Genomic DNA, 27,673 nt, shown 5'->3' with positions numbered 1-27,673 from the left:
GATGCCAAATACTCACATTAGGAGGGCTGGTTGTGATCTGAGATGTGTTTAACTATCTGAGTTACCAAGAGCCAGCTGAGAAACCAATTTGTCCAAGGGACTCTTACTTGGGACTAGACACAGAACGCTTTAGAGTTCTCTACCTGGGGTCTGTAAATTTGGTATGTTTTTTGAAATATCTTCTCAGGTAAGTCATTTGTTTATTCATTTGTTCACCCTTTCATTATTTAGTCACTTAGTTAGTTGGTTATTTAGTGGGAGACAAGATCTCCCTGCCTTGCCCAGGCTGGAATCATAGCAGTTACTCACAGGCCCAATCCCACTTCTCATGGGCACAGAATCTTTCCCCTGCTCTGATTCTGACCTGTCTCAGCTCATCTCTCTTTAGACAGCCAGGTAGCCCCCCATTCTCTCCACCATGATGTCAGATTTAGTGCAGACAACTATGTGATTGACTTTAGCCCCATTGTATCTCAGGATTTCCAAGCTCAAGTGCTCTACCTAGCCTCCCTGGTACCAGAGATCATAGGTATGCCTAGCTATGAAGATATGAACTTATTTTTAAAAATATATTTTTATAACTGTGCCTCAATATAATTGATTTTTTAAAAAATAATCCTATGTATTTCATTCATTTAAAAACAGAATTCTGAGAAGAGATCCATTGACTCCCCAGACTGCCAATGGGTCTATGCCTTATAAAAATGGTTAATAACCCCTGCTCTGGAACCAAGGATCTATAATACCATTGGGATGACTCTTCCTCCTATGACATCTTGAGAATTGCTGTAGATCTAAAATGAATAATTCTTTTGAATACATGATGGTGAATCATATTGTATGTCCCATTCCCAAGATGACTGAAATACAGTCATGGTCCTCATGCCTGAAGCCTTTTGGCCTTCATAGGACCTACCAGGGATGGCTTTCTGCTGACATAGTCTTCAAGAATCCAAGAATACCTTGAAACCAAGATGAGGTGTCCAAACAATATTTTGGTGGTGGCTGGAGTCTGAAGCCCTAACAAATCAGTGTTGGAGAAGAAAGAGCTTTATGGATGACAGACAACTTATTTCCCTTAGGTACAGAGTGTAGAAATGGAGCTGTTTTCTGATAAAGGGGTGTAGGCATGGGATATGTAGAGAGTAGGAGAATGAGATTAAGGATGTCCTGCTCCCCCATCTCCCAGTCTTGGTGCTTTCTCTCACTCACTTGCTCCAGGTCAGCTTCGTTGCCTTTCCTTCTCTCAGTCATGTTTTTGTGGGGCAGGATAAAGAGTTCAGCTGAGGTAGGAAGACCAGGAAACACTGCCACTAGAATCTGGTCCTCTGGGACACTGGTGACCTGCAAAGATGGTGTGACAAATATGACAGTAGTATGCAGTTGTGCATGGGTCATATCCTAAGCTCAATGAGGGCAGGCTCCACTCAGTTTTCTCACAACTTTTCATTTTTCTCCTAGCATTGATAATAGTGTTCTGCACAGAGTAGATATTTAATAACATATTTGTATAGATATTTAATATATAAAAAAACTGTCAAAATGGATTGAGATGGAGTGGTCATGGTTAACCCTCTTTAACTTCTGGATCATTGAAGATGCACTCACCAGAAAAGAGCAGGGCACAGAGTCACAGAGCCATAACCAAAACGAGGAAAATGAGGTTTTGCTTTATGGTGCCAACATCTGTAGCGGACAATTTTTTTCTCTATAGACAGCAAGCTTTTCCTCTACCAGTCTGTGTGATGTAGGAAGACAGTCATTTCCAACAAGGAAATGAAATGGAATTTAACCTTCATAGGCCATAGCATCAGGTACCATGCCAAGCTCTTCATTTTAGATGATATCCAAGTAGATTAAACAATCACACTTTCAGCATTTGTGAATCCTCTCTCAGTGAGGATGCCATGAAATATGATCATTCTACTGAAGAATAACCTTTGTTTCACTATAGGAAACTGAATGAATTGATAGAATCATGGAATTTTAGAGTTGGAAGAAATCTCAAGTCATCTAGCCCTTCACTCATACCCAACCAGTTGTCATCCAGCTGCTTAGATACCTCCAGTGACGGAAAGCTCACTACTCTCTGAGGCAGCCTATTTGTATATAGTTATAATTATTTGACACTTTTTTCCCCTTGTGATGAGGTAAAAAATTTTCTCCTCTGATTCTATTTCCATTTTCTGTTTATGTGTTTTTTAGCCAAGAACAAGTCCAGTTCCTCTTTGATATGACAGCCTTTTAAATATTTAAATACATCCTCAACCCCAGTTCCTTAAGCCTTCATCACACTCCCCTACCCCCAATTAAACACTTCCAATGTTGTCCTCAACCAATACCCAAGTGGCAGGAAAGGAGAAATATAAAACCACTTTTAATACTTTTATTAGCTCCCCCTACTTTGGTGATTCTTCCTGGAAGATCCTTCTAACTTTATACCTTTTCTTTTATCCCTCCTGTACCCTACCTTCAATAGCTTGGTAGAAGGAAAGTCAACCTACTTTGACCAGAGCCCGCTTGATGACTTTGCCAATATCTTGTCTCCACTCAGGGATGTCAGGATTGTGGTAATCCAGATTGGGTGAGAATGACAGTAACTGTGACTGGAAATACTCTTCAGAAAGAGAGACAGAAAGAGAAACAGACACAGAGGGAGAGAGGGGAGAGAGACGAGAGAGAGAGAGAGAGAGAGAGAGAGAGAGAGAGAGAGAGAGAGAGAGAGAGAGAGAGAGAGAGAAGGGTGGGATAAGTAAGTAAGAACAGTGATTATGCTACATTGAAGTTTGCACACCAGGAAGTAACAGAATTTTGGTTATTGGAAACAGGTCTATTCCAGCTCCATAAACCAGCCCTGTTAATTCTGGACTATAAACATGTACTCACTGTAAAATATCCATTTTCTGAAATACACAAATTCTGAGAATAGACATTCTGTGTGAAATCCCAGAAGACCAATATTCTTGCTGCAAAGGCTGATACCATAACAAACTTTATAAGAAGCCTTAAATAATGGGGACAGGTAGGAACAACTTTACTACTCCATCATCCTTTCTCACTTCTTCTTGTTCTTTTGTATGTCCTCCAACTAAATGTCATGGATGCTGAAAAACTGGATTAATAAGCGTCACCTGGGTGGCTGGACCAAGAAGACTGGATAGCCACATGGAGCCACATGGAGCCAGTGACTAACACACATGTGGTCAAACATGCACAGGTATTTAGGAACAGTACTATTGCAGGACAAAGGATTCCTAACTTGATAATGTCGACAGCTACTTTCTTTTTCCTTTGGAAAAGTGACCCTGACAGAGACCTCTCTCTGTCAATGCATACTAGCAACTTATTGAATTTACTATCTTCTTACCATTATTCTTAATCTGGCATTTTCCTGACTCAGAATGCTTTGCAGTGTGTAGTCCCTACTCATGAACTCATTTGTTGTAACTACAGTCATGGGGAAGACCATTTGCTGACAGCATAAGGTCCATACCATGGGGCAAGAGCTGAACAGCTCTTGGTGCCCTGTCCCCACTCTTTGTCCCAGTTCACTCAGAGGAGGAAAAGAGCTGGGGTTTGACCTTTTACACACTCTACAAAGGCGTCTTCTGCCTGCTGGGGGAGGTGGGGAAGTGTAACTTGTGCTGAATGGTTGGGGACCAACAGGAGACACAGCAGTAGCTTTGACTTTACCATGCACTGCGATATCTTTGGAGTCCTGGATGAGGGCATTGCCAGCTGCCACCTGGACTGTTATGGTGTTCAGTCCCTCAGAGGTGAACATGAAGGAAATGCTGCTGTTCAAGGTGATCAGGGGCTGGAAGACATCAAAGGAAAAAAAACACACCCCACTCATTCCCAGTTCCTGGAAGTCACTGGATTCTTCCTCTGGTTAACTCAAGAATACTTTAATCAGCATCTTATTCACCTGCCTCTCTCATGCCCCCACGGAGCCTTAATTCCTAATTAGTGAGACGAAATAAATTTAATTGGTACAACTTCTTAGCAGCTGTGATTGAAGCAGCATAGTGTAGGAGTACTAATGATGGTATTAATAATAACATTGAAATAGCACTTGAATGTTTGTGAAGTACTTCTAAAAAATAATCCATTTTATCTTCACAATCACCCTCTGCGGAAGGTGCTACTATTAGCCTCATTTTTAGGTGGGAAAATTGAAGCAAGCAGAGGTTAAGTGACTTACCCAGGGTCACAGAGCTGGTAAGTGTGACACGAGATTTAAATTAAAGTGTTCCTGACTCTAAGACTACCACTCTATCTACCATAGCACGTAGCTGCCTAGAAGAACTGACAGACTCAGGAGACTTGAGTTTACATCCTCCCTCCATCAATTAATCGTGTTAAAACTATTAAGTTCTATGGAATCGGGAGTCATTTAACCCTTTTGAGCCTTAATTTCCTCATCTAAAAAATGGAGATAATGATACTTGCCTTATGTCAGGTTGGGATAAGAAGCAAATGAGTTAATAGTAAAATCATTTGCAGCCATAATATACTATTTAAAATATAAATGTAAGCCATTATCAAATGAGTATTATTCCTTCTGGAATCTTAACTATCCAGAAACAGAGAGAAGGATTTCCTGGCCATTGGTGTGATAAGGACAAGGGTAGCTTTTCTACACTGTCCCCTATCTCTGATTCTCCAATAAGGGAATCACAATAGAATAAGGTGTTCTTCACGAAGATCAAGGTTCTTCTAGTACGGGATCACTGAAGTCTAAAATGAGAGCGTAAGGACCATCTTGAGATACCTACTGCAGCTCCTTTAGTCAGGACCCCGACAGACCAGCTTTCTAGCTGCTTTGGAGGGAAAATGATTCCTTCTCGATTTTCCTGCTTACTGACTCTCTATTTCTCATCTGAGAAGCAGAAAATTTCAGAGTGGAAAGGGACCTCAGAGGCCATAATACAAATAATAAGTAGCATATCTATGGTGCTCTAAAATTTTTAAGCACTTTATACACATTATTATCTCATTTGAGCCTTAAAGCAACTTCATAAAGCAGGACCTCTGATATTTTTATCCCCATTTTAAATATGAGGTAACTGAGACACAGAGAGTTTGAGAGCTGAAGTGATGATTATCAAAGCAGACCAAAGCAGCTTTTCTAACCAAGGTCCAGCATACCATCCCACAATGCTATGCTATAGAACTTCTCTCACAGGATTGGAAGAATCCAATGTGATCATGTATATAAAATTTCAAAGAAAGGAAGAGCAGGGAGCTTGCAAACTATTAACTAGGTGGCTTGACTATGATGGCCAAGAAAGTTCTAGAATTTACTAGCAGAGCTCTATTACTAAAGAGAAGGAAAATTGAGAAAAAGAAGTTGATCTCAAAAGAACCAGCAAGGTTGCAACAAGCACAGGTCATGCCAGTTTCAACGCATTTACTTTTTCTGATGAGGTTACTAGAGTAGAAAATCAAGGGAATGCTGTAGACATATATGGTTGACCTATATCTGGCATCTAACAAAACATATGCTATCCTTGGGGAAAAGAGGGAGAAATATGAGATAGAGCACAGGATAAATAGATGTTTTGGAAGAGGTCTCCAATGGAGAGCCTACAGGGATCCATTCTTGGCCCTATGCTACTTAACATTAAAACAAAACAACAAAAAAACTTTAACTTAAAACAGTAGTTGGACTGTTTATCAAATTTATAGTCAATACAAAGCAGGGAGGGGCAGCTAATATATGGGTTGGCAGAGTATGAATTCAAAAAGCTCTTGATGGGGGGGAGTGGAGCCAAGAGAGTAGAGTAGAAGTATGTACCTGCTTGAGCTCTCCTCCACAAAGCCCTTAAAATACCTGTAAAAAATGACTCTAAACCAATTCTAGAGCAAGAGAAACCACAAAATGAAAGAATGAAACAGATTTAGGTTCTAGCATTTAAAGGGCTTTCTCGTGGAAGAAGGAATAGATTTGTTCTACTTTGTGCCAGAGAATAAAAGTGGGACCAAATTGCAAAGGAGGAAATTTCATGTTGAATTAAGGAATAAAAGATCATAGATGGAGAGTTAGAAGCTCTCTTAGAACCCCTCTAGTCCAATCTCCTCATTTTACAGATGAAGATCTGTAGCTAAGACACTTGGCCGTGATCACATAGCTATTGTCTGAGGCAGGATTTGAACCTAGGGCTTCTGGAGTGCAAGTCCCACACTCACTATCCACTTCTCTTGTCGCCTCTGAAAAAATTCCTATTATTTGAATTAAGCAAAAGCAGAACAGATTGACTCAGGCGCTAGTAGATGCTCTCCCTCATTGGAATCTTCAAGCAAAGAGAGTTAGTCAGTAAACATTTATAGAAGATCCCTTCTATCTATGGGATTCTGGGATTGGTTTGCTTAAGATCACATAGGTTACAAATAGCAGAGACTTAAATTCAAAACCCAGTCTTTTGGCATTCTTTCTACATTATCACTAAACTTTTCTACTCTTACATTTACTATTAACCATTTTTCATGCCACTTCAAAAGCTACATCATTGCTGACATCAGGGCTAAAATTCAAAACTGATTTCTTTTGGGAGTGGACAAGTTCTGCCCAGACAGAATCCCTATGAACTCACACTATCCTGAGAAATTCAGGGACCTAAGGAGGGGATGTAGAAATTCAGATGGAACTCTCCCAGCGGATCAGTCAGTTCAGCTCAGCACCAGGCTACATCTAACAAGATTGGGCAGGGTACTTACAATGGCCTTTGGGCCACAGGCCATAAGCTTCACAGGCTAAGGAAATGGAGGCAGCTAATTTTGTTTTTCTAAACCACATTTGTTTTTCATCAGCTGTTATAGCATCATGGCTGGTTTCACTATCATCAGGAAGCTGGAACTCTCAACTGGCTCCTTGAGTTTTCAACCAGCCTCTGATGTCTGGAGCCACATTTTAAATTAAATCAAGTCTTTTAAGGTTCATTTGCTCAGATCTATTAGACAAGCAGACACATTTATTAAGCTGGACCTCTTTTAATTCCAGCAAATTGGCCTTTCAGAAGACTCCAAATCCAATGTACAAGTAACGGACTCCTTTGAATCTGACTTCCAGACAGACAGGAGGGCAGAGCTGCAATCACGTCCTTTAAAATAACACCTGGTTTGCAGTCCACCATGAGTGTGCCCCATCTATCCCCTTCTGAGAACTCCTTGTGTGAGACAGGTAACAAGTCATCTAGTGAGCTCAGGCAACCAACTGAAGAATTAGTGAGTTTGTTTACTTAGAAGATTTTCACTTGAATAATGGGAATAATGAGCTGCAAGTGAAATCTTTGTAGTTAACTAAACCAGCATAACATACAACATACTCTGTGTTCATTTTAAAGTACACAGATATTTGGCTATTGCATATCACCTAAGAACTAAGTGTAAGCAGATGTTCCTGAATAATCAGGCCATGCAAGTATGTCACTCTCCCACTCAGAACCTTTCAGTGGCTCCCCAGTGCTCAAAAAATAAAGTTCAGAAAAGGAGAGGGGATAGAAGGGGAGGGGAAAACAGAGGACAGGACAGGACAGGAGACACTCCTTCTTAGTTTTCTACCCCTTATCTTAGGCTTCCAGAAAGACTGGAAAGCACAATTCTGGTGGCTAACCTGGGGGCAATCAGAAAAATCACTTCCATAGCTAAATTTTACCTTGTCAACACCAATAATACTTAACCTTCACATCTGAAAAGTAATCCAACTTCTTCATTTTACAGATGTGGAACTGTGGCCCAGAGAGGTTAGTGTACTTACCCAAGGCCATATAACTATTAACCTCATTGGAACCTAAGCTTTAGATCTGGAAGAGACCTTAATGATCACTGAATCCAGCCATTTCATTTTACAGATAAGGAACTTGAGGCCCAGAGATTTGAATTTTCCAAGGTCACCCAGAAAGCAAACGGCAAAGCTGAGATCCAAACCCACATCTTCGGACTCTAACTATGGCTATTTCTACTCTACAACTCTGGGACAGAGGCAAGGAAGAGAAATCAGAGGAGCCCTCAGTCTCCTAATCCGGCGTTTTTTTTATTACACTGTGCCATCTTTCATTGTATACTCCACCATCTTTTTAAGTACATGGTTCTTATTTATGCATGTGTGTGGTGTTTTTTAGGATGCAAATTGTAAAATAATCATCACAAGGGCCAGGGTCCCATTACACTAAAAGTAAGCTAGGAAAACACAATGACAATTTCATGAAGAGAGAAGAAAATAGCTCAAGTTTGTTAAGTCACAGTCACTGTTGTTTCCATCCCCGTGTTAATTAATGAGAAGGTCCTAAACCCATCCCCTCAACATAAGCTGATATCAGAGACCCTTAAAACATGCTCAAACCTTAGTGCTGTTGCCAAACCACCAGAAATAGGTGAGGGTCCCCAGCTGGCTGGGCCATACAACTGCAGTGACGTTGACCTCTTTATTCCTGATGGCTACAAAAGGAACACTGAGATGGACATGTTCCACAGGACCTAGAAGAACAGGAGGAAACAATTTAAAAGCTTCTCTTCTTTCTATTCAACATCATCCTCTCTGCTCCCCTATTCTCAAGGTTTATCAACAAAACAGCCATCATCCCAAACATGCTCAGACAGAAAGTGCACTCCCATTAAGAAGAGGAAATTTGGATGAGAGAACTCTGATTCAGTGGGAAATAATTTGACAATTTTATTCATGTATTTGTTTATATTATTTTGGCTTGAAATAATCCCTAAGGTCTCATGGACTCTAAACAAAACCTTCTTGGGGGATCACCTATATATTCTAGCTTATCCACAAATAGTCACTGAAACTTTAAGTTCAAGGGCAAAGTGAGCTTGCTAGACATGCAAACCAATAAACAAAGGGAGAAGTAGCCATTTCTTTTTTCTCCAGTGATTTGTGGGCATTGCGATTTGGGTCAATGCATTGTATGGGAGGCAGGGTTTTCTCATTATCCTCCTCCTCCAAGTCATTACCATCCTTCCTCCACTGGCCCCTTGTCCACTGATCTCTGCAGTGCCCACATTTGTGGGTGGGGCTTTGTTAGGAGACAGAGGGAGCTCTCAACTGGGAACAGAAACACAAACAGAATTCCCAAGCTTGGATTAAGTCACCCGCTAGGGGAGTAACCAACTATCCCTTACTGCACTCATAAAGCAGGTGTGAGCTGTTTAAGTCAGCAGGTAATCAGAATGCCAGGAACACATCTAACGCATACCAATGGAGAGTTTTAATTTAGAGCATTTGGGAAATAAAAAGAGGACCGGAAGATGCAGGTGGGAAAATGCAAATGGTTCAGCTTTACATTTAGTTGGGTGAATGTTCCCCAATCTTGTTTTATTTTTATGCTGAATTAAATTAAAATGCTTAATGCTTCTGTTCAGGATGTATTAGGTAGATTCTCCAAGGTTTTGCAGTTACAGAGTTTGATTTGACTGAAATGGGCTGAGGAAGGGGGTGAGGGAGAGTTCCCATGATGATGCCTTTCTAGTGCACATATCCCAGAGTTGGTTAACATACCTGCCCGTGTGGCAGCTGTTCTGTTGCAGAGGGACCTTATCTTTCATCTTGAAAGTAAGGACCATATTCTCATCTCTTGGATTAGGGGGCATGTATTGGGAGGGACCCAAAGTTTTTCAAACCTTATAATCTTCATTGTTTATATTCATAGTCATTTCTCAAGCAACTTGCTTCAGAGAAAATACTGGTTTAGAAACCAGGATTCTTAGCTTCTTGTCCTAGACTCACCCACAATAGCTTGGACAAACTGCTTAATATCTCTGGACCTCAGTTTTTCCATCTTGAAAATGGGGTTATATCAACAGTGTGTACTTTCTTCCTCATAGTGACACTATTAGTATCATTATTGCTGATTGAGATGGGGAAGAACTTCCTCGGAAAGCAATGAAGCAGCTATTTTGGGTTTTTTTTTTGAGGACTCAGAAGATAATTTGAATCTTCTTGGCATTTTTATGCGAATAGAGTTAAATAGGTATGGCCTGAGACTCTGGAAATTTTCATTAATTTTGCCATCTTAGACACTCTGCTCAACCTTTATTAGGTTTGTCCAACTTTGTCCTGGTTGGTCTGGGCAGGTTAGTTCAACAGGACTAACAGGGATTTCCCTAAATTCACATCAAGGGCAAAAGCCATTGACCTCAGTGGAATGGACCAGTATTGATCAGCATGACTCATTCTCATGGATAAAGGGTACGAGTAATGTAGGTGAAAAATCTCAAATAACAGGAAAGAGACAAGGATGCTTTCAGCCTAGGGAAGAATGCAGGTTTGCCTCAAAGCTGGAGATAAGCTATGAAGTATGCAAAAAGGAAAGGAGCAAAGAGGAGTGCAGGTGAAAATGAAAATGACAAGCTCCTAAAAACTCTCACCATCAAATAGTAATCCCTCTGATAAAATCCAATAATCCATGAGAAATTGGTTATGATGGGCAGCTAACAGCTCCTTTTGTTAGCTAATGGCCCAAGGTGAGGCCAAGAGCAGTTATCGCTCTAATAACTGGCTGTTAAAAGCAGCCACGATTGATTTTGAGGGAATTATGAGCATGATAAAATTTTCAAAGAACATTTCCTCCTTCTTGCACATAACCTGCAGCATAAACCAGCTTCACTTCTGAATGACTATCACCACCAAGAAACTTCAGACCAGTCTTGCCACAAGTAAAGACCACACCCAAAGGAAGCGTGTGTGCCAATGGAAGGATATTGAGGGGTAGGAAAAGTGTGTCTGTCTGCCTGTGTGTGGGCATGTGTGTGCGTGCGTGCATGTGTGTGTGCGTGCGTGTGTGTGTGTGTGTGTGTGTGTGTGTGTGTGTGTGTGTGTGTGTAATATTGTCCAGGGGTAAGGAACCTGTGGCCTTCAGGCCACATATGGCCTTCTAGGTTCTCAAGTGCAGCCCTCTGACTGAATCCAAACTTCACAGAACAGATCCCCTTGATAAAAGGATATAACTAATAAAATAATATATAAATAAGAGGACGTAAATAAAATATATATAGGAAATAATGTAAATTATAGAATATAAATAAAAGGATATAAATAATAAAAGGGTCACACTTAAGGACCTAGAGGGCCACAGGTCCCCCACTCCTGGATATATATCCTCTCTCTCTATACTCTATATTTCATATATGTATAGTATATATAGTGTATATAAATATACGTATACGTGTGTACATGTAGGTAGCTACGGGGCAGTGGACAGAGTGTCAGGCCAGGAGTCAAGAAGACCTGAGTTCATATCTGGCCTTAGACACTCACTAGCTGTGGAACCCTGAGAAAATCACTTAGTCCTGTTTGCCTCAGCTTCCTCATCCGTAAAATAAGTTGGAGAAGAAAATGGCAAACTACTCACTGACAAAAACAACCCCAAATGGGGTCATGAAGGGTGGGATAAAAATGAAAATGACTGGCCACCACCAACAATACCTCCACACGTATTGTAAACTTGTACACAACAAAATGAAGCTTTCTGGACTCAGTCGATTCCTTATCTCAAGCAAGATTCAATTAAAAAAAATATCTGAAATTTTATATAGTGTTTTAAGATTTATGATTATTATTTAGATACTTTGTTTCATTTGGTCTCACAATGACCTTATAAAGTAGGTAGAAAAGATATTATTATTGCTACCACTTCACAGATGTAGAAACTGAGGTTCAGAGAGATTAAGTGACTTGCCCAGGTTCACACAACTAGTAAGGTAGGAAGACAAGACATGAACACAGGTTCCCCTTGACACTATCTCAAATGCTCTTTGCCATATATCTCGCTGCCTCTAGTGGAAAAGAAATAGCCCACTACTTTAAAAGGAATTTACAAGTTTCTGTGGCATTTGCTTCAATAGGACTTTTGTCCTGAAAGAAATTTGCCTATAAGAGTTAAGCTTTTAATTTTATGAATTATGGCTTTTTAAAAACTAAGAAGTTCTCTTTTAAAGCCTTTCTCCTACTCTCACAGAAATAATGGTTTGCTTGGCTTCATATTGTCTGCAGTCATTAAGGCCAGAAAATTGGTCTGACTTTTTTAAAAAAATGAGTGTTTAAGAGAGCGTGTGGGGCCATGTATGAGTGTAGCAGATGCATGTGGAAGGGGAGAAGGGCAGAGGACATCACTGGGAAACATGTCTTTTAAAAAACCTCCATGTCATTAAGACGTGAAGTAAGCATCATGAAATTTTAGCTAATTTCTCAAAGTCTGGATTAATTTGTGGCCTCACATCTCCCCGTCATCAGAAAAGGTACTCCTGATCAGAAAAGGTATTCCTGAATCCTGGGGCAGAATTTGGCTTTAGAGCCAAAAGAGTTTAGAAAAGGCAGAAATACTCCGAAGCAAACCAATCAAATTCAGTTAACAAGCTGGCCTCTGATATTCTACTCTTCAGAGAACTCCTTTCTCTGGGGCCCAACTTAAAGTCAAGGAGAAAGCTTAAAAGGTTGGTGAATAGGCAAAATGGATACCATAATGTCTATATAATAAAAGTTATATTCCCTTATCAACTTTTCTCTATAGCCCTCATTCAGAGATCATTGATGCTTATTTTACCTATAGTTCTAACAAGGCATTTTGTGAATATCTTCCCCTATAAGGATTTAGAAACAAGAAGAAAATATATAAGGAGAAAGAAAAAGCTGAAAGGGTGCCTCTGAAGGTAGACTGATGCAGGTATGACTGAAACTGGAGCAACAGTATATACATACATACATACGTAAACATGTGTGTGTGTATATACATATATATGTATGATTTACCAAAAATCTTAGTGCAGTTTTAAGCTTTAATAACTTCAGAAGTATAAATGCTGCAAACTTACAAAGTATTTGGGTGGGTTAATTATTAAAATTTTAAAGTACTGACATATTTCTTAGTCAAATTCAACGTAACCACTATTCCGTGTTATACGATGCTCTAGTCAATTGTGAAACCTTGTTATCAGCTTGCTGTTCAGCAACTGAATGGACTGCATCCATAATCTTAGTCTTAGAATCATCCAAAGAATGAGTTTAACGCATATACACAGTTCTGATGTGAACTCATAAGAATAAGCCTAATGAAGACAGCACATGACCGAAGAGCCCAAGCAAGAGGAACTCCTCTCTACCAATTCATTGGCCCGAGACACACAATGCATAATGTTAAAATTTTAAATTAAAAAATGTATTATTCAAAATTCACAAAGCTATATTCATATAAAAAGAATTTAAGTAATTAAATTTTCAAATGATTTTGTGCAAATTTTTCACATATACTTCTGAATTTATTAAAGCTTAAAACTCTATTAAGGCTTTTGGGAAACCATATATATGCATGCATATGTGTGTGGAGATATATATATATATATATGTATATATATACAAATATATAATTACAGATATCTATAAAATATGCCTCTATAAGACATATAGATCTATACAATACATACATACATACACATCCATGTATGTTTGTGTATCTACCTACAAATACATTTGCATATCCCAGCCCTCTATCCATTGCACCACCTAGTACAAGTATGATCATTCCCACTTTTGTTCAGATGAGGAAACTGAGGCACCTGACAATAGTCACATGGCTAATAAAGATCAGAGTCAGAATTTAAATCCAGGACCTTCCCAACTCCATAGCCGGTATTGTTTCTGCTTATAGCATGTTGCCTCTCATATATGTGTGTATATATACACACAAATATATATATATGCATGTGCATATACACATATGGAGAGAGAAAGAAAAGAAAAGAAAGGAAAGAAAAGAAAAGAAAAGCATGTAAGTCTGAAGCCATTTATTGCAGGGGTAAACAGTCTTCCCATATCCAGCATCAGTCTCTGCGGGCATCATTGAAAAGCAGAAATCAATAGTCTAATGATGCCCCTGGAGTCACCAAGAAAAGGTTAAATTCCATCCAGTATTCTCAATATAACAGTGCAGGGAAGGGTGAGATATGTTTTTGAATCATTTCCAGGCCAATGCTTAAATTTTCCAAAGAAAGTTACATATGAATAAACCCTCAGAAATCAGGGGAAAAAAGTTGACTTCCTAAATGACCTTCTCCAAAGGGTTCTGGAGAATCACTGTGTTACTGTAATAACACTAATTTCTAATTTTAACACAATATCAAGGAAGTGGGAAGTAAGGATCAACACAGAAGCCTGATATTTGTGAAGTTCAGACATGATTTACTATCCACCAGAGGACTAGTATTCAGCCAAATCTATACCTTACCTGTAAGCTGCAAAGCTCAGTCCCATCCTCCCCCCCACCCCCAGCTTTGAACTCTGGGCAAGGGATGTAGCAGAGGAGTTGGGTAAGCTCTGAGGGGTCTGTATTTGTTCACCTACTTACAAACCACATGTAGGAAGAGGACAGCAGTGTCCGAGCCCAAGTGGTTCTCCGCATAGGCCGTCACCTGGAAGATCCCTGCACTCTTGTACACATGCTTAATGCCATCCTCAATGGGGCTGAAGTTGGCGTATGACACAGCAATCCCATCTCCAAAGTCTAGCTGGATGTTTGTCCTCTGGAGATCGCCCTGCAGGAGAGAACATTGCCTGGGCTGATGAAATGATTTAGGTGTTACTTATTCTTTATCCTTCCTCCTCTAGCTTAAATTGGACAAGGTGGGTACACAGAAAACAACTCCTTACTCCATCATCCCTCAGTAGCTACCTTGGACTGCTCTTAGAACACTAGGGAACTCCAAAGTCATGATCCTCAGGATGCCTATTAGCATTCTCCTGCATCAGGCCCATGCAAAGGATGTCGGGGCTAAACCTGACACCAGGGTTGGAGGCTTTCTTTCCCCAATGACACAAAGTATATATGGGTATTCATGAAGCCAGAAAATGAGAATGGGCTCATTCCAGGTTATGAGGCAGAAAGCAAGTCCTCCCTAAATTGGAAGGAACTGGGAGTATCAATAAGCATTGCAAAGATGCTTCAACATCTGGCCTCGAGCTTCTTCCATCTTTATCTCCCATTCTCACCCTAGGAGATGATCTGTTCTAACCAGGATGCGTACTTAGGACTCAAGCATATCTTCTTTTGCTGATGACACTAGGTGGCATAGGTATTATCATCCCCATTTTTTACAGATGAGGAAACCCAGGCTTTGAGGGGTTAAGTGATGTATCAGTGGTCACACTAGTAAAGGTCAGAGCCAGGATTTGAAACTCCATGTCTAGGATTCTTTCCCACTTACAGCATACTACCTCTCATTATTATCAACCAGTTGAAGGCCTGACTGAATGGATGAATGACTTTTTATAGCACTTCAATCTTACAAAGTAACTCTCCTGTAAGCTAGGTGGTATGGCTATTATTATTCCCATTTTAAAGATAAAGTAACTGAGTCTCACAGAGAAGGGACCTCCTCAGGAATTACTTACCTACGTCAGATTCATGCTCATGGGTGGAAAAGCAGAGATGAGCAGAAAGGGCAGGGGGAGATTGCTCAGGGTGGTGGGGATAATGGTAGAGAAGGAGCCAGGAATTCAAATCTCAGCTGACAGTTCAATTTCCTTAAGCTCCACGAGATTCCACAATGCCCATGACAACCCTTTACCTTCCCTTCCCTATAGCATAGCTTCTGTTGGGACCCTGCTACCAAGTACTCAACCTAGAGGCTGCATGAGGGTAAACTGTGGCTTTTTCAAGAATTTCCTTCAGGCTTATCCTTGTTAGAGATGGAGGGCACCTCAGAGTTCAACTAGTTGATGACCCTCATGTTAAAGATGAGGAAACTAAAGCTCAAGAAGGTCTTGAAGACTTGCTCTAAGTAGTGAGGTGGTAAGAAGCAAAAGAAGAATCTGAACCCAACGCTCGCAGGAGTTATGGGCATTCATTGGTTACAAATATGGGTTAGATCTCTGTTCCAGATCCTTCAGTCCTTTCTCAGTCAGACAGATGGACAATAGCTTATAGTTACAAGGTTTACAAAGCACTTTACAGACATCTCATTTGATTTTCACAATACAGCTGTGAGATCTATGGTACAGGCCTTCCCACTTAACAGATGGGGAAACTGAGACTCAAAGGTGAGGTGACTTGCTGAGAATCACACAGTTTGTAAGTGTCAGAATCAAGATCTGAACCAGGGTCTCTCCTAACTCCAAGTGTAGCACACCGTCCACCAAACTTCCTCAGGACAATGCCACTTTGCTCCCTTGTGAGTCTATAAATTCCAGTGTTTTAAACTGCAAAGATATCAGTTATCAAATGAACTGAGGGAGAGAACCTAAAGTCAAAAAGTCTTTCTCTCTCACTCCTCATTGCCAATGCTGCATACTCCATTTATATTCTTTATGAAAAGAGGTGGAGCAAAAGAGGAAAATAAATTTATCCCCAATGGGCCATTGGCAGCAATCATTTTTCCTAGAGAATGACTGTGAGTCCCAGACTCTGTTCTGCCTCCTTCCCAGCAGCGCCTTGGCTATGTATGAAATACTGATAGATGCATCCCAGCCCCCACACAATGCCAACTATCTATGGGTTTATGAAAATAAATTAAGGTGAAAATGAACTGGCAGTCTTTCAAATGGATAAGATCAGGGCTCTACCAAGTCATTCAGGAGTCACCTGTCATAGCTCTGGCCCTTAAAACTCCCCAAACGAAAATGTGATGTTGACCTCTTCCAAAGCCCCTAACTCTTTCAATCAAGTACCTGGACAGGGAGATAGATGCCAATTGGCCAGTCTCAGATAATACACCTCACAAGCCCAGTCCATGTTGAGTCTGCTTTTAAAAATTCCCAAAGCACTCTGTCTTTGGAGAAAGAAAATTCAGTTTGGTCACTTCCTAAGAACCCCAAAGCACAGAGCAATTTGCATGTAAATTTTTAGGACTTTGTAAATCAAAAATCCCACGTGCAGCCCCACAAGAGCAAATGGCATTTATATTTTCCATGACCATGGAATAAATAAATTGGTAGCTGGAAAGACAAAATAGTATGGAATGGAAAGTACACAGGATGTGGGGACTAAAGACTTGGGTTCATATTCTATCTTTGGCAACTATCTTGCTGATTCTGTTTTCTCATCAGGGAAATGGGGATAATGAAAATGAATTACAAATTTCACAGGATTACTGGAAAGAAAATGCTTATGAATTGTAAAGTGCTATAGAATGGAAGTTGTCTTATTGTCGTCATCACCATCATCATCATGATAACTGTTGTTCATATAGTCAATGAGCCTATCCCTCCCACCCCTGTCCAAAAGTGACTACGGTCATTCTGGCTTCACTGACCAGTGTGGGAAACATGAAAATGAAATCTCTAATTGCTAAAGGAAAAATAAAAACAAAACCTTTATATGATCTTTAAAAAGGAATTTTTAGGAACATAACTTTCCCAACCCCATTTTTGAAACCTCACAGAATACAAGGTAGGGGTATTTCAGAATCTGACAATCCATTCAGGGATTTTTTAAGAGAGGGAGGAGTTTGGAGTGAGGGAAAGAAAAATGTGAGCTCAGAGTAACACAAAGGAAAGCTTATGTTTCTTTCATGTAGCATATATAATCTGATGGTGAGAAAAAAATCTATATACAGAACAGTCCCCAGAAGGGAATTCTAGGGAGGGGAACATTTAGATTCCTATCCCTCATGAAATAATCTGATGTCACTGAACTGATACCAAATCAGATTCTATTTCCACTGCCAGTACCTACACCATGCCATTCTTTCCACTCTGTCTGCTCTCAAAAGTTCTAGCTATGTCCCTTAAGCTTCGCTTTTCTTGCAGGCACCCAACATCTAATAAGATTCATGTCATTCTCACCCAGGAAGAATGAAATGCTGCCTCCATGTGTCTCAGTTTCCACATCAAAGTTTGGAACCTACCTCCTCCATGAGGATGACAAAGGTGGCGTTGTGCCCTTGCTCAGCCACTAGCCGCCCGTCCACAGTCACCACGTGGAGCCCCCTTGGAGCCTTGCCTGGGCACTGCTGGGATTTAGCTGTGTACTTCTCCCTTAGTCCATCTGTGCAGTTGTTAGACACAATTCTCCGGTACCTGGAGGTATTGACATTATGGTTTTGTTTTTTGGTTCACATTTACGTGTTTATGTGTGCGTGTGTGTCTGTGTGTTTAAAGAAAAGAGACTTCTCATAGCAGCTGAGGCCAAGCTTTCCTTATAAAACTAAACAAACAACAAGGAGTTTCCATCCTTCATCCTAGGGAAAAGCAGCTCTGTATACATTGTTATTGATTGGTTCTACCTGGCGATCTGTGGTTCATGTTGCTGAACCGAGAAAGGAAAATCAATACGTGAATCACATGGAACATAGAAAGAGGCTGCTGATGTGATCATGCTGGGTCCTTGGGGTGAGAGAAAGCTACCTTCCCTCTCTTGGGGCCTCCTCCTGCTCCTTCCCACAGTCCAGTTAGTGCGCCTGCTTCTGCTTCTGATTACAGAAAGCATTCTTTCGCCCCTGTGGGGCCCTTTGGTCACCTAACAGTTCTCACTTTGGAGCCATCAGGTTGTTTTACAGCACTTTATGGCACCCTCAATATTTCATTTTCCTCATGGTGGGAATGACAGACTTTAAAGAGAAGTCCAAACAGGAGGCTGCTGTTCAATGCCACTGCTGTGGATCGATCTTCAAGCAAAGGAATCTCAGTTACAGAGGACTGTGAGAAGTCATCTAGTCCAACCCCCATCATCAAGGACCTCACGAGAGCAGGTCAGATCCTATTTCCTGACCACCATTGCAGAAATAAAATCACAGTACCTGACTGGACCTTACAGAACACCTAGTCGAACCTCCTTGTTTCAGAGGAGAAATTCTTTACCTACATCATACAGGGTTGGGGAACCTGCAGCCTCCAGACCACATGTGGCCCTCTAGGTCCTCAAGTGTGGTCCTTTGACTGAATCTAAAGTTCCAAATCCCCTCAATAAAAGAATCTGTTCTGTAAAACTTGGACTTAGTCAAAAGGTTGTCAAAAAGCCACATGTGGCCTCAAGGCCGCAGGTTCCCCATCCTTGATTAGGACACCAGAGGTAGAGTTGGGAATAGTCGAGAGAGATGCTGATATTCTCTGCCACACTACACTGCCTCTTTCTCAAATAGAATATTGTGTGGTTGGTCCTTCCAAGTTATCTTCACCCCCAGATGTTAGTTAGAACCTTTCCTCCTTTCTTCTAAGGTTCCCTTCCTTCTACTCCATATGTCTTTTAAGTTCTCATTTGTGTCTGAGTCATCTCCTTTATTAGCATATAAACTCCAAGAGGACAGGGATTTTCTTTTGCTCCCCAGCACTCAGCACAGAACAGTCAGCACTTAAAAATATGTTTATTGATTGAAAGTTCAACTTTATTCTAATACTACTAATACAGTGCTTTCTGTAACTTCGAACGCATTAGAATGCCATGCTGCAGTTCAAAAAGACCCTCTATTGTACAAAGTAAGTATGTTCATTGGCTTTTCTGAATAGCCTGACATGAATTATTGATACTGGCCCCCAGCATGTGGCTCTCCGTAAGGTAAGAATATAGTAATCTCAATCTAGGACAACGTTCACTTAAAAGAGACCCAGGTTCTTCCCTTGCATGCCAGGGCTAATTATTCTGTCATAACCATTCCAATGGTCATCACTCAAAGGGCATCCAGAGGATCAAGGGAGGCAAAGAATGGAATGCATTCTGGGACTTCCTGTCTGTCCTTCAGCATGGCTTACTAGCTCACCAACACTTAGCATAAGGCTTCTAATGATACAGTCTGTAACTAGAATCTGAGATAACGAGGCCAGAAAGAACAGAAAGGAACAAAGCTTTTTTCCATGAGCAGGCATGCCTCGCATTACAAAGCATTTGGACACACTACACTTCCCCCCTTATTTAAATCAAGCTTTCATACACGAAAGCCCATTCTACTGATTTTCTACAACTCTCTTACATTCATTTAGGAAGAATAGTTAAATGATTATTGAACATTAAACATTTCTGCCTCAGCTAGACCTCCCTCATCTAAACCCAAATTATCTGTTATGGAGTTAATAATTATAAGCCAATGTTCAAGTGCAAATTGGGTAGAGGATGGTACCTGCTCTTTATAGTCATTCTGTGATAAATCCTTCTGTAACAAGAAGGACTCCTCCCTGAAGTATTTGGTTGGAAATCTTTAGGGTCTTTAAAACATTGAGGAATGTCTCAGGCTTGCACATGTGTACACATACACACACACACACACACAGTAACAAAATGTTATAGAGAACACTGAGATTCACTGAAATAACATCATAAATAGACAGATCCCAATGTAGCTAAAATTTAGAACATAAAAGCTTTAAAAACTGTTTTTATTATAGACAAGTCTGATGATACATTTTTATGGTGGTGGTGATATTTTATAAAAACTGTAAAAATAAACATAATTTCAGTGTTTTGCATGATTGCAAAGTGGCACCAGAGTAAAATTTTGTGATGAAAGGATTTGGTTATCATGAAGCATTGTGAGACAGGATTGGTCATATCAGGTTGTCTAATTTTTGACATATCATTTCCCCACTCTGTACTTCACTTTCCTTATCCAGAAAAATAGGAGGGGATGTGAACTCGATGATCTTTAAGGTCCTTCTGGTTTTGAATCCTATAAGGTCAACTTATGCCTAAATTAAGATAGCTTAAAATAGTGCCAACCTAGAAGTGTGACTGGAATTTATAACTGGGTCTTTCTCTAACAAAGACCCCAAGATACTATGTAAAGCATTATTTTGTGAGAAAGTTGTCCATTTAGTAACCACTGCTTCTGAGGTTAGCTCCTTGGACCACCCTTTCTCAACCCCATAAACTGTATCAAAGGTTAACAAGTGACCTACCCACCCTCAACATTTCTCTGTCAGTGAAAACACAAGTCTATAAACCAAAGCTTTCTGATCCCTGGTTTGAATCCAGGGATTCATGCTGTGCAACTTAGAGGCACAGAAAGACAAGTGATTTGTTTGGAAATCACAGAGAGTTTGTTAAAGAAGGAAGTTGGCATTGGAAAATATTCAGCTAAATTTACTGTTTGGCAGGTCTGCTGTAGGTCATCGAGGAGTAAAACTGGGGCAGAGAGCATAAATCTCCAAGGGAATTGTTTAAGCTCCTGATAGAAACATTAGAGGAAGAACAAAAAGGAAGATGCAAATGAGGAGACACTACAAATACACACATACACACGTACATACACACACAGATACACAAACACAAATGTAAATTGAGGAATACAGAAAGCATCCAAAGGTTATATTTCCAAGACCTTCTTAGCTAGAATTTTAGGACATCCCGTCACTCCAGAACGTAGTAATATCTGCATGTCCCTTATGACCATTTTCTTTGCCTAGTGCTCCAGAAATGAGCCAATCGATGTTCTTTGCCAGGGAAAGTTAAAACAGCTTGGCTTGATGGCATCAACCCCACCACATAAGGAAAAATGTCACAAAGTCATCCAACCCAGAATGCTGTTCAGTTTCATCACCTGCATGAAAAGACGTCCCCAAACTTATCTCCTCCAACCCTTGTGGCTAGCACAGCACTACTGTAAACATCCTGGCTGCCTGGGTCTCTGCTGCTCTTAAAGAACTTTAAAGAAGAGATCTCTACAACTCTGCTCCTCTTATTACAACTGCATCTTACCTTTCTGTTGATACTTAGGCAAAAGCCCACAAGAGAGCGAGAAGTGAGTGGCCCCTACACTTACCCAGTACTGTTGAGGTAGCTCTGACCAAGGCTACAGTCCTTTGATGGAGAAGACGGGTTGTACCAGAAAGCAGGGATGCACTGATTATCTCCGTGTCTCTCATAGCCATAATCACTGCAGGAGGAAGAAGCAAATGTTTCATAATGGGATGAGGATGTGGATGTCTATACACATGTGTATATATACACATACACATCAGTGGTACACTGGATAGGACTCCAGCTCTGGAATCAGGAAGACCTCAATTCAAATTGGACCTGAGACACTTACTAGCCATGTGACCCTGGGCAAGTCACTTAACCTCTTCTTGCCTCAGTGTCATTGTCTGTAAAATGGGGATAATAACAGCATCTAAGTCCCTAGGGTTGCTCTGAAGCTTATATGAGATAATAATTGTAAAGTGTTTAGCACAGTGCCTAGAATATGGTAAGTACCATATCAATGTTATTATTATCATTATGTATGTATATGATATATATTCTTTAAACTGTTATTAAAGAAATATACTCATGAATAAAATTTATCATCCATGTTTTCATAGAACTATACATATGTACATATACATGTGCATATATATGCATTTATATATTTAATCATATAGAGTTAGACAGGACCTTCAAAGCAACCTGCTATAATCCTTATCTGAAACATGAACATACATTCTCAAATACAGCCTCATGTTTCTGGTAGGGTCTGCATGCACATATATGGTGGCAAGTGAAAGGAACACTGGCTTTAGAGCCGGAGGACCTAGATTTAAGTACTACTGCTTTCACTTACCTGTGTTACCTTGGACCAGTCATTTAACTCTCAGAAGGGACTTCAGTTTCTTCAAATGTAAAAAGCAAGGGTTGGGCTAGAAAACTGCCAAGGCATTTCCTATCCCTCATATTTCAGACATGTAGGTGTGTAGCTATGTATGTACATGTGCATGGAGATATATACAGATACATAAATACCATAAATACATGTAGCACATACATGTAAAGAGACACAGAGTTAGTAACACGTTCTGTTGAATATTATCAGGATAACAAATCATTATTGCTGGAAACAGCTAAAGTTTTTTTTTAGTCAATTTATTTGATTTTAGTTTCCAACAATCACTTCCATAAGTCTTAAATTTTCACCCCCTCCTTCCCCCCATCTAAAGTTCCGTTAGAGCTAAGTGTCAGGAATAAGGTACGTCTGTGGGTTGCAACTTTTACCCAGGACATGGCAATGAGATGGATTTTTTCTTCTATGCCTCATTCAGCAAGGCTGTTTCTAAAGAAGAATTCCCATCACTGGAATATGGACACAGTCTCTCAAGAACGGCCTTCCCTAAGCTCTAGTCTTTGTTTAAGAATGTGTCATTTTATAGTCACATACCATATGCACACGTGTATGGAGACATAATCATGTAAAATGCCCCTGTTAATGACAGGCCCCTCCTTCTTCTTTCTCACTTTTAAGCACCAAAGTTTCCAACTGCCTGAAATACATGAGAAAAAGCTTTTGCCATAGTAAGATGGAGAAGAGATGTTAAGATAATGAGGATTACTGTGGGCATCTACTCTTTTCCCCATCTGAACCCAACAGGTGTGTAAGTAGGGATACCCATCAAAAGCTCAGAGTCCATGCCTGAGAATCACAAAGCTTCCAAATGGCTATAGTTCCTCACATTTTTGTAGGCCAGGTGAAGAAAATGGAAGGATCATAAGGAGGAACACAAGGAGAAGAGGGAGCTCACATTTCCCAACCCATTCCCACTGTTGATTTATTCTTTGGCTAGTATAGACAATAATTGCAAGCAGAATCCAGAAGGGTTCACTGAATACCCAGAGGAACCTAGCCACTTACTTCATCATCTGTATTCTTGGCAGTAAAACAGCATCCCAGAGTGTTTATGGGGAAATACTGTTCTCCCAAGAGAGTAACCTCCCAACCCTGTCCATTCTACCCTCTTCCACTCTTGTCAAGATTCATTCACTCTTCCACTCGTTTAACTGCTCATTCATTCACCCACTCATCCATTTAGTAAACAGTCAAGGCCCTATGCCAGTTGTTGCTGAGGGAATCAGAAAGATGAATGAGACGTCACTCCTCAAGTATGAGAGATCAGACATGGACACACATAACTGTAATACGGAGAAAATGTGGTAAGTGCCTTAAAAGCGTACAAGTTAAGTCTTCATGAGAGTGGAGGAAGGAGATGAGAGGGTTCCAATCAAGATTAATGGTGAAACAAGTGGTTGTGATTGATTTCTTAACAGGAATCATGACTCTTCCCTACTCTAAGACAAGGGCTATCCTCTATGGCTCTCTGATATTCTCCTTTTATCCATCTATCTACCTATCTATCCATCTATTTTCTTTCTATCTATCCATTAATCAGCTAATTTATTTTATCTTATACTTACTTGTCTTCCTTTTGTTAATGTTAAACTATAAAAGTGCAAAGTGATGTACTACCAGCCACAATGACATAATTACATAGCTTTGTTTAACTGTTTTCAGGGTACAGAACTTGGGCAGGTGGTTTTATTTGAGAATGGGGGGAACTATCTTGTACAGCAATAAGAAATAATAAAAAAAAATGAAAGTCTGTATAGGATCCATCCAGCCTGAAGACTCCACACATCCTGATAAGCCAGGTCTATAAGTATATCAAGTTCTATATATGAATATTCAATAGAAATGACCTGCAGCTCCCAGGAAAAATTCTTATAGGAGGTTTTTAGAGCCAGTCCTTTAGGCTTGAGTGTTTGCTGTGCATGAGTTCCCTGAACCAGACCCTCAGAGGTGCTTTTTCATGACTTGTGTAATATTGACCTATATGTTCTGTAGATCCATCCTTGTCCTTCAGGTTTTCATTCCCTTCATGTCTTTTCACAGGGATCCTGCATTGGGTATCTACCCTTGAGATTTTGTTGACTGATGCTCTTGTTTGTCCTTTGAATTTCAATGAACAGAAATATGATCATTCATTTCTTCAAAAAATCAGGGATTGGAGGGGAGGGGTTACAATGGGAAAGGGAGGCAAATAAGCATTTATCTAATACCCACTATGTGCCCAGCAGTATCCTAGCTACAGTCGTGCATACAAGAAAGTAGGAGATAAAATCTCAGCCCTTGGAAAGCTTATACTCTTTTTAGAGAAATGTAAAATAGAATGTACTCAACCTTGAGGATATATGGTTCAGAAAATATATAGTCATGCTCGAGAGACAGAGGAAATCAATGTGACATGGAAAAGTTCTGAATGGCAGCATGGAGAGGTAAGGAATTTATCTGGGTCTTGAAAGCAATGTGGGAATTACATTTGTGCAGTAGGTAGGGGCTGGTGTTCTGAGTTGGGGGAAAAACTGAAGAAATCTTTCACCAACTTTTCTCACTTTCTCTTAGAGGTTTTTCATTCCACCTCGTTACTGTAGAATGAATACTAGAACATCACGAATCATGAGCTTGCCCATGCTTGGAATCGTTACTCTTAGATTTAACTGTGGAAATATCAGGAATTTGGTGTGGCAGGCACCTAGAAAGTTCCACAGGTTGATTTATTGAAGAACCCTGGGCTGAGTTTCTGCTGACCTTGAGTGCGATTAGTATTCTTTGGAGGGTGGCTACCATTGCAAGCTGCCTTAAGAAGAGGAGAGATTTCTTAATGTTCTCTATCTTACTGTGAAATGCTCATCTTCAGCACTTTGGCTCTGTGCAGTAAAATATACCTGTTAGTAACTCAGTAATTAAAAATGTGCATGAGGCCCAGTGTTTTGCCCCAAAGAGGGGAAAAATGTCTCATTAATATTTAATAACATTAAGGAAAACATCACTGGGGGCCCCCAAGCTGTGGGCTTCTTCATTAACTGCAGCTAAATGTATATTAAAATCTCATGGAGCTGCCCAACTTCCCTCCACAGCCCAGGGATTTGCATGATTTAGGAGGAAAATCAGGGCCAGTTGCTTCCAGGGGAAAGGTGCTTTTCAGGCAAAGTCAATCATGAGGATCGAGGAGGAAAAATCCAGAAGAGGAGTTGCTTCGAACTCTTCAGTTATGTGTCCCGCTGATGCTGCAAACATACCAAGAAATTCAGCCAGGAAACAATTTGGCTGCATTTCTCTCAGCTGTCAGATTCCTAAACCCTGGAAGATAGAAACACCATGATGGCCCTCCATGAATAAACCTTGCCTTCATCTTCCTAAGCCCTGGAAGCATCTCATCTAAGAAGAAAGTCTTGAGTCACAAAGCTAATGGAGGAATTGTGGAAGGCAATGATAGTTTTTGGGCTCTGGATCCCAGGGGCCCACTAAGCTATGGCTACTGTCCAATCCTCAATGCATGGGGAGGAGTGGGGAGGAGGGCTCTCCCAGGCCCTTGGGATAATGTTCGAGAGATAACAGCCTTTACATCATACTTTCAGTTCTGCAAAGTGCTTTGCATGTGTTATTTCATTGAACCCTCACAAAAACCCTGTGGGGTAGGTGTTATTTTCCTCCTCATTTTAATAGATGGGGAAACTAAAGCCAAGAGAGGTTAAGTGATTTGTCTAGGATGACACAGCTAGCAACTGTCCGAGACAAGGGTGGGGAACTTGTGGCCTCGAGGCCACATGGGGCCCTCTAGGACCTCTAGGATGGAAGTCAAAGGGCCACACGTGAGGTCCTAGAGAGTCACATGTGCCCTTGAGGTCACAGGTTCCCCACCCTTGGTCTGAGGCAAGACTTGAACTTAGGTCTTTCTGACGACAAGTCCAATGCTTTATTCACAACACTTAGCATTTTTAGCAGGCTCCTAACAGCATCAGTCCCAATCCTGAACTGAACCAAGACAGGACTATGGAAGCTAAGATTGGTATCTAGCCTTTGGCCTATGCATAGCTAGAAAATAGGGGAAAAATGGAGAGTGCCAAAGTAACATGGCCAATTTTCACTGGCTGTTCCCCACTCCTGAAAAGCTATCCCTCCTCATCTCTGTCTCCTGATTCCTTCAAAGCCCACCTTCCACACTCAGCCTTTCCTGATCCCCTCATGCTTAGGGCCTGGCCTTCCCTCTGTTGATTTTCTTCAAATTTTTGTCTATAGCTCATTTGTAACATAGTTATTTCATGTTGTTTCCTGTATTAGATGGTAAGCATCTTGAAAGCACTGACTGCCTTTTGCCTTTCTTTGTATACCCAGGCACAGTGCCTGGCAAACAATAGGCACATAACAGGTGTTTGTTGACTGACTAACTGTGATTTTTACCACTTCAAGAAGTTGTACAAACATTTGAAAAAATCACAATGGAGCTCTGCAGGTTCTTCTTTGTCCAATTCCAGTACAGTCCTGGGTTAAGGTCATAAATGTTGAAAAGAAGGTAATTTTCTCCAAGCTTCCAGTCACACCAGACATTGTTTATGGCAGACCCAAAACAAAAACAAAACCCTTGCTCCTCCTCCTCTTCCCTCTGCAACAAATCCTCTTTCTGTAAAAACTCTAACTGTGTAGAGCAAAGGGTGCTTTTAAATTGTAAGTTTCTAGAGGGAAGAGACTGGTGTATTTGGCTGGTGTATTTAAGTTTTCTTTCAAGAACCTCCATAATCTCCCTCCCAAATACACATCTAATTTTATTTCTTTACACTCTTCATCCCTGGGCCAGTTCCATGCTCATTCCTGCCTCTGGATCTCTGCTCAGTGTTTCTTGTGCCAGACATGCTCTACCTTCTCCCTTCCAAAATTTATCCTTCAAGGCACAGTTAAAGTCCTACCTCCTCCATGAGACTTTCTCTGGTTTCCCAGCCCTTATACATCCCTTTCTCCTCTAAACTCATGTGTGGTTTATAGAATGATTTACCCAATTTGATACTTAGTTACTCATACTTTCTTATATTTTTCATTATTTTATTATCTGTATATATGTGCCTCTCATCTCCTCAGTTATATGCCCAGTTCCTTGAGGGCAGGAGCCAGGTACTAAGTACAAGGATGGATACATAGAGGGGATCAGAAAATATTCATTGTTTGA

General features: G+C 40.5%; 1 protein-coding gene and 1 long non-coding RNA gene across 3 annotated transcripts in view; one reads left to right on the top strand and one right to left on the bottom strand.

Annotated features, from left to right (window-relative positions):
* SORCS3 (sortilin related VPS10 domain containing receptor 3) overlaps window positions 1-27,673 on the bottom strand; it is a 676,074-nt gene that overhangs the window by 12,474 nt on the left and 635,927 nt on the right. For both annotated transcript variants that reach the window (XM_072621715.1, XM_072621724.1), the window contains 7 exons: window positions 21,688-21,801; window positions 17,845-18,016; window positions 14,349-14,535; window positions 8,345-8,478; window positions 3,694-3,817; window positions 2,505-2,617; window positions 1,213-1,344 (listed from right to left, as the gene is read on the bottom strand). In XM_072621715.1, coding sequence (XP_072477816.1) covers window positions 1,213-1,344; window positions 2,505-2,617; window positions 3,694-3,817; window positions 8,345-8,478; window positions 14,349-14,535; window positions 17,845-18,016; window positions 21,688-21,801 — 976 coding nt within the window. The remainder of the gene's footprint in view (window positions 1-1,212; window positions 1,345-2,504; window positions 2,618-3,693; window positions 3,818-8,344; window positions 8,479-14,348; window positions 14,536-17,844; window positions 18,017-21,687; window positions 21,802-27,673) is intronic.
* Window positions 15-8,103, top strand: LOC140512566 (uncharacterized). The gene is made up of 4 exons (XR_011969828.1): window positions 15-187; window positions 1,955-2,150; window positions 2,480-3,217; window positions 7,854-8,103. It is a non-coding gene; the product is annotated as an uncharacterized lncRNA (long non-coding RNA).

Source organism: Notamacropus eugenii, chromosome 1 (genome assembly GCF_028372415.1).
Source record: "Notamacropus eugenii isolate mMacEug1 chromosome 1, mMacEug1.pri_v2, whole genome shotgun sequence".
In the NCBI taxonomy this organism is placed as follows: domain Eukaryota; kingdom Metazoa; phylum Chordata; class Mammalia; order Diprotodontia; family Macropodidae; genus Notamacropus; species Notamacropus eugenii.
The sequence above is the reverse complement of the archived record's forward strand: the minus strand, read 5'-3'. Positions and strand labels throughout refer to the sequence as shown.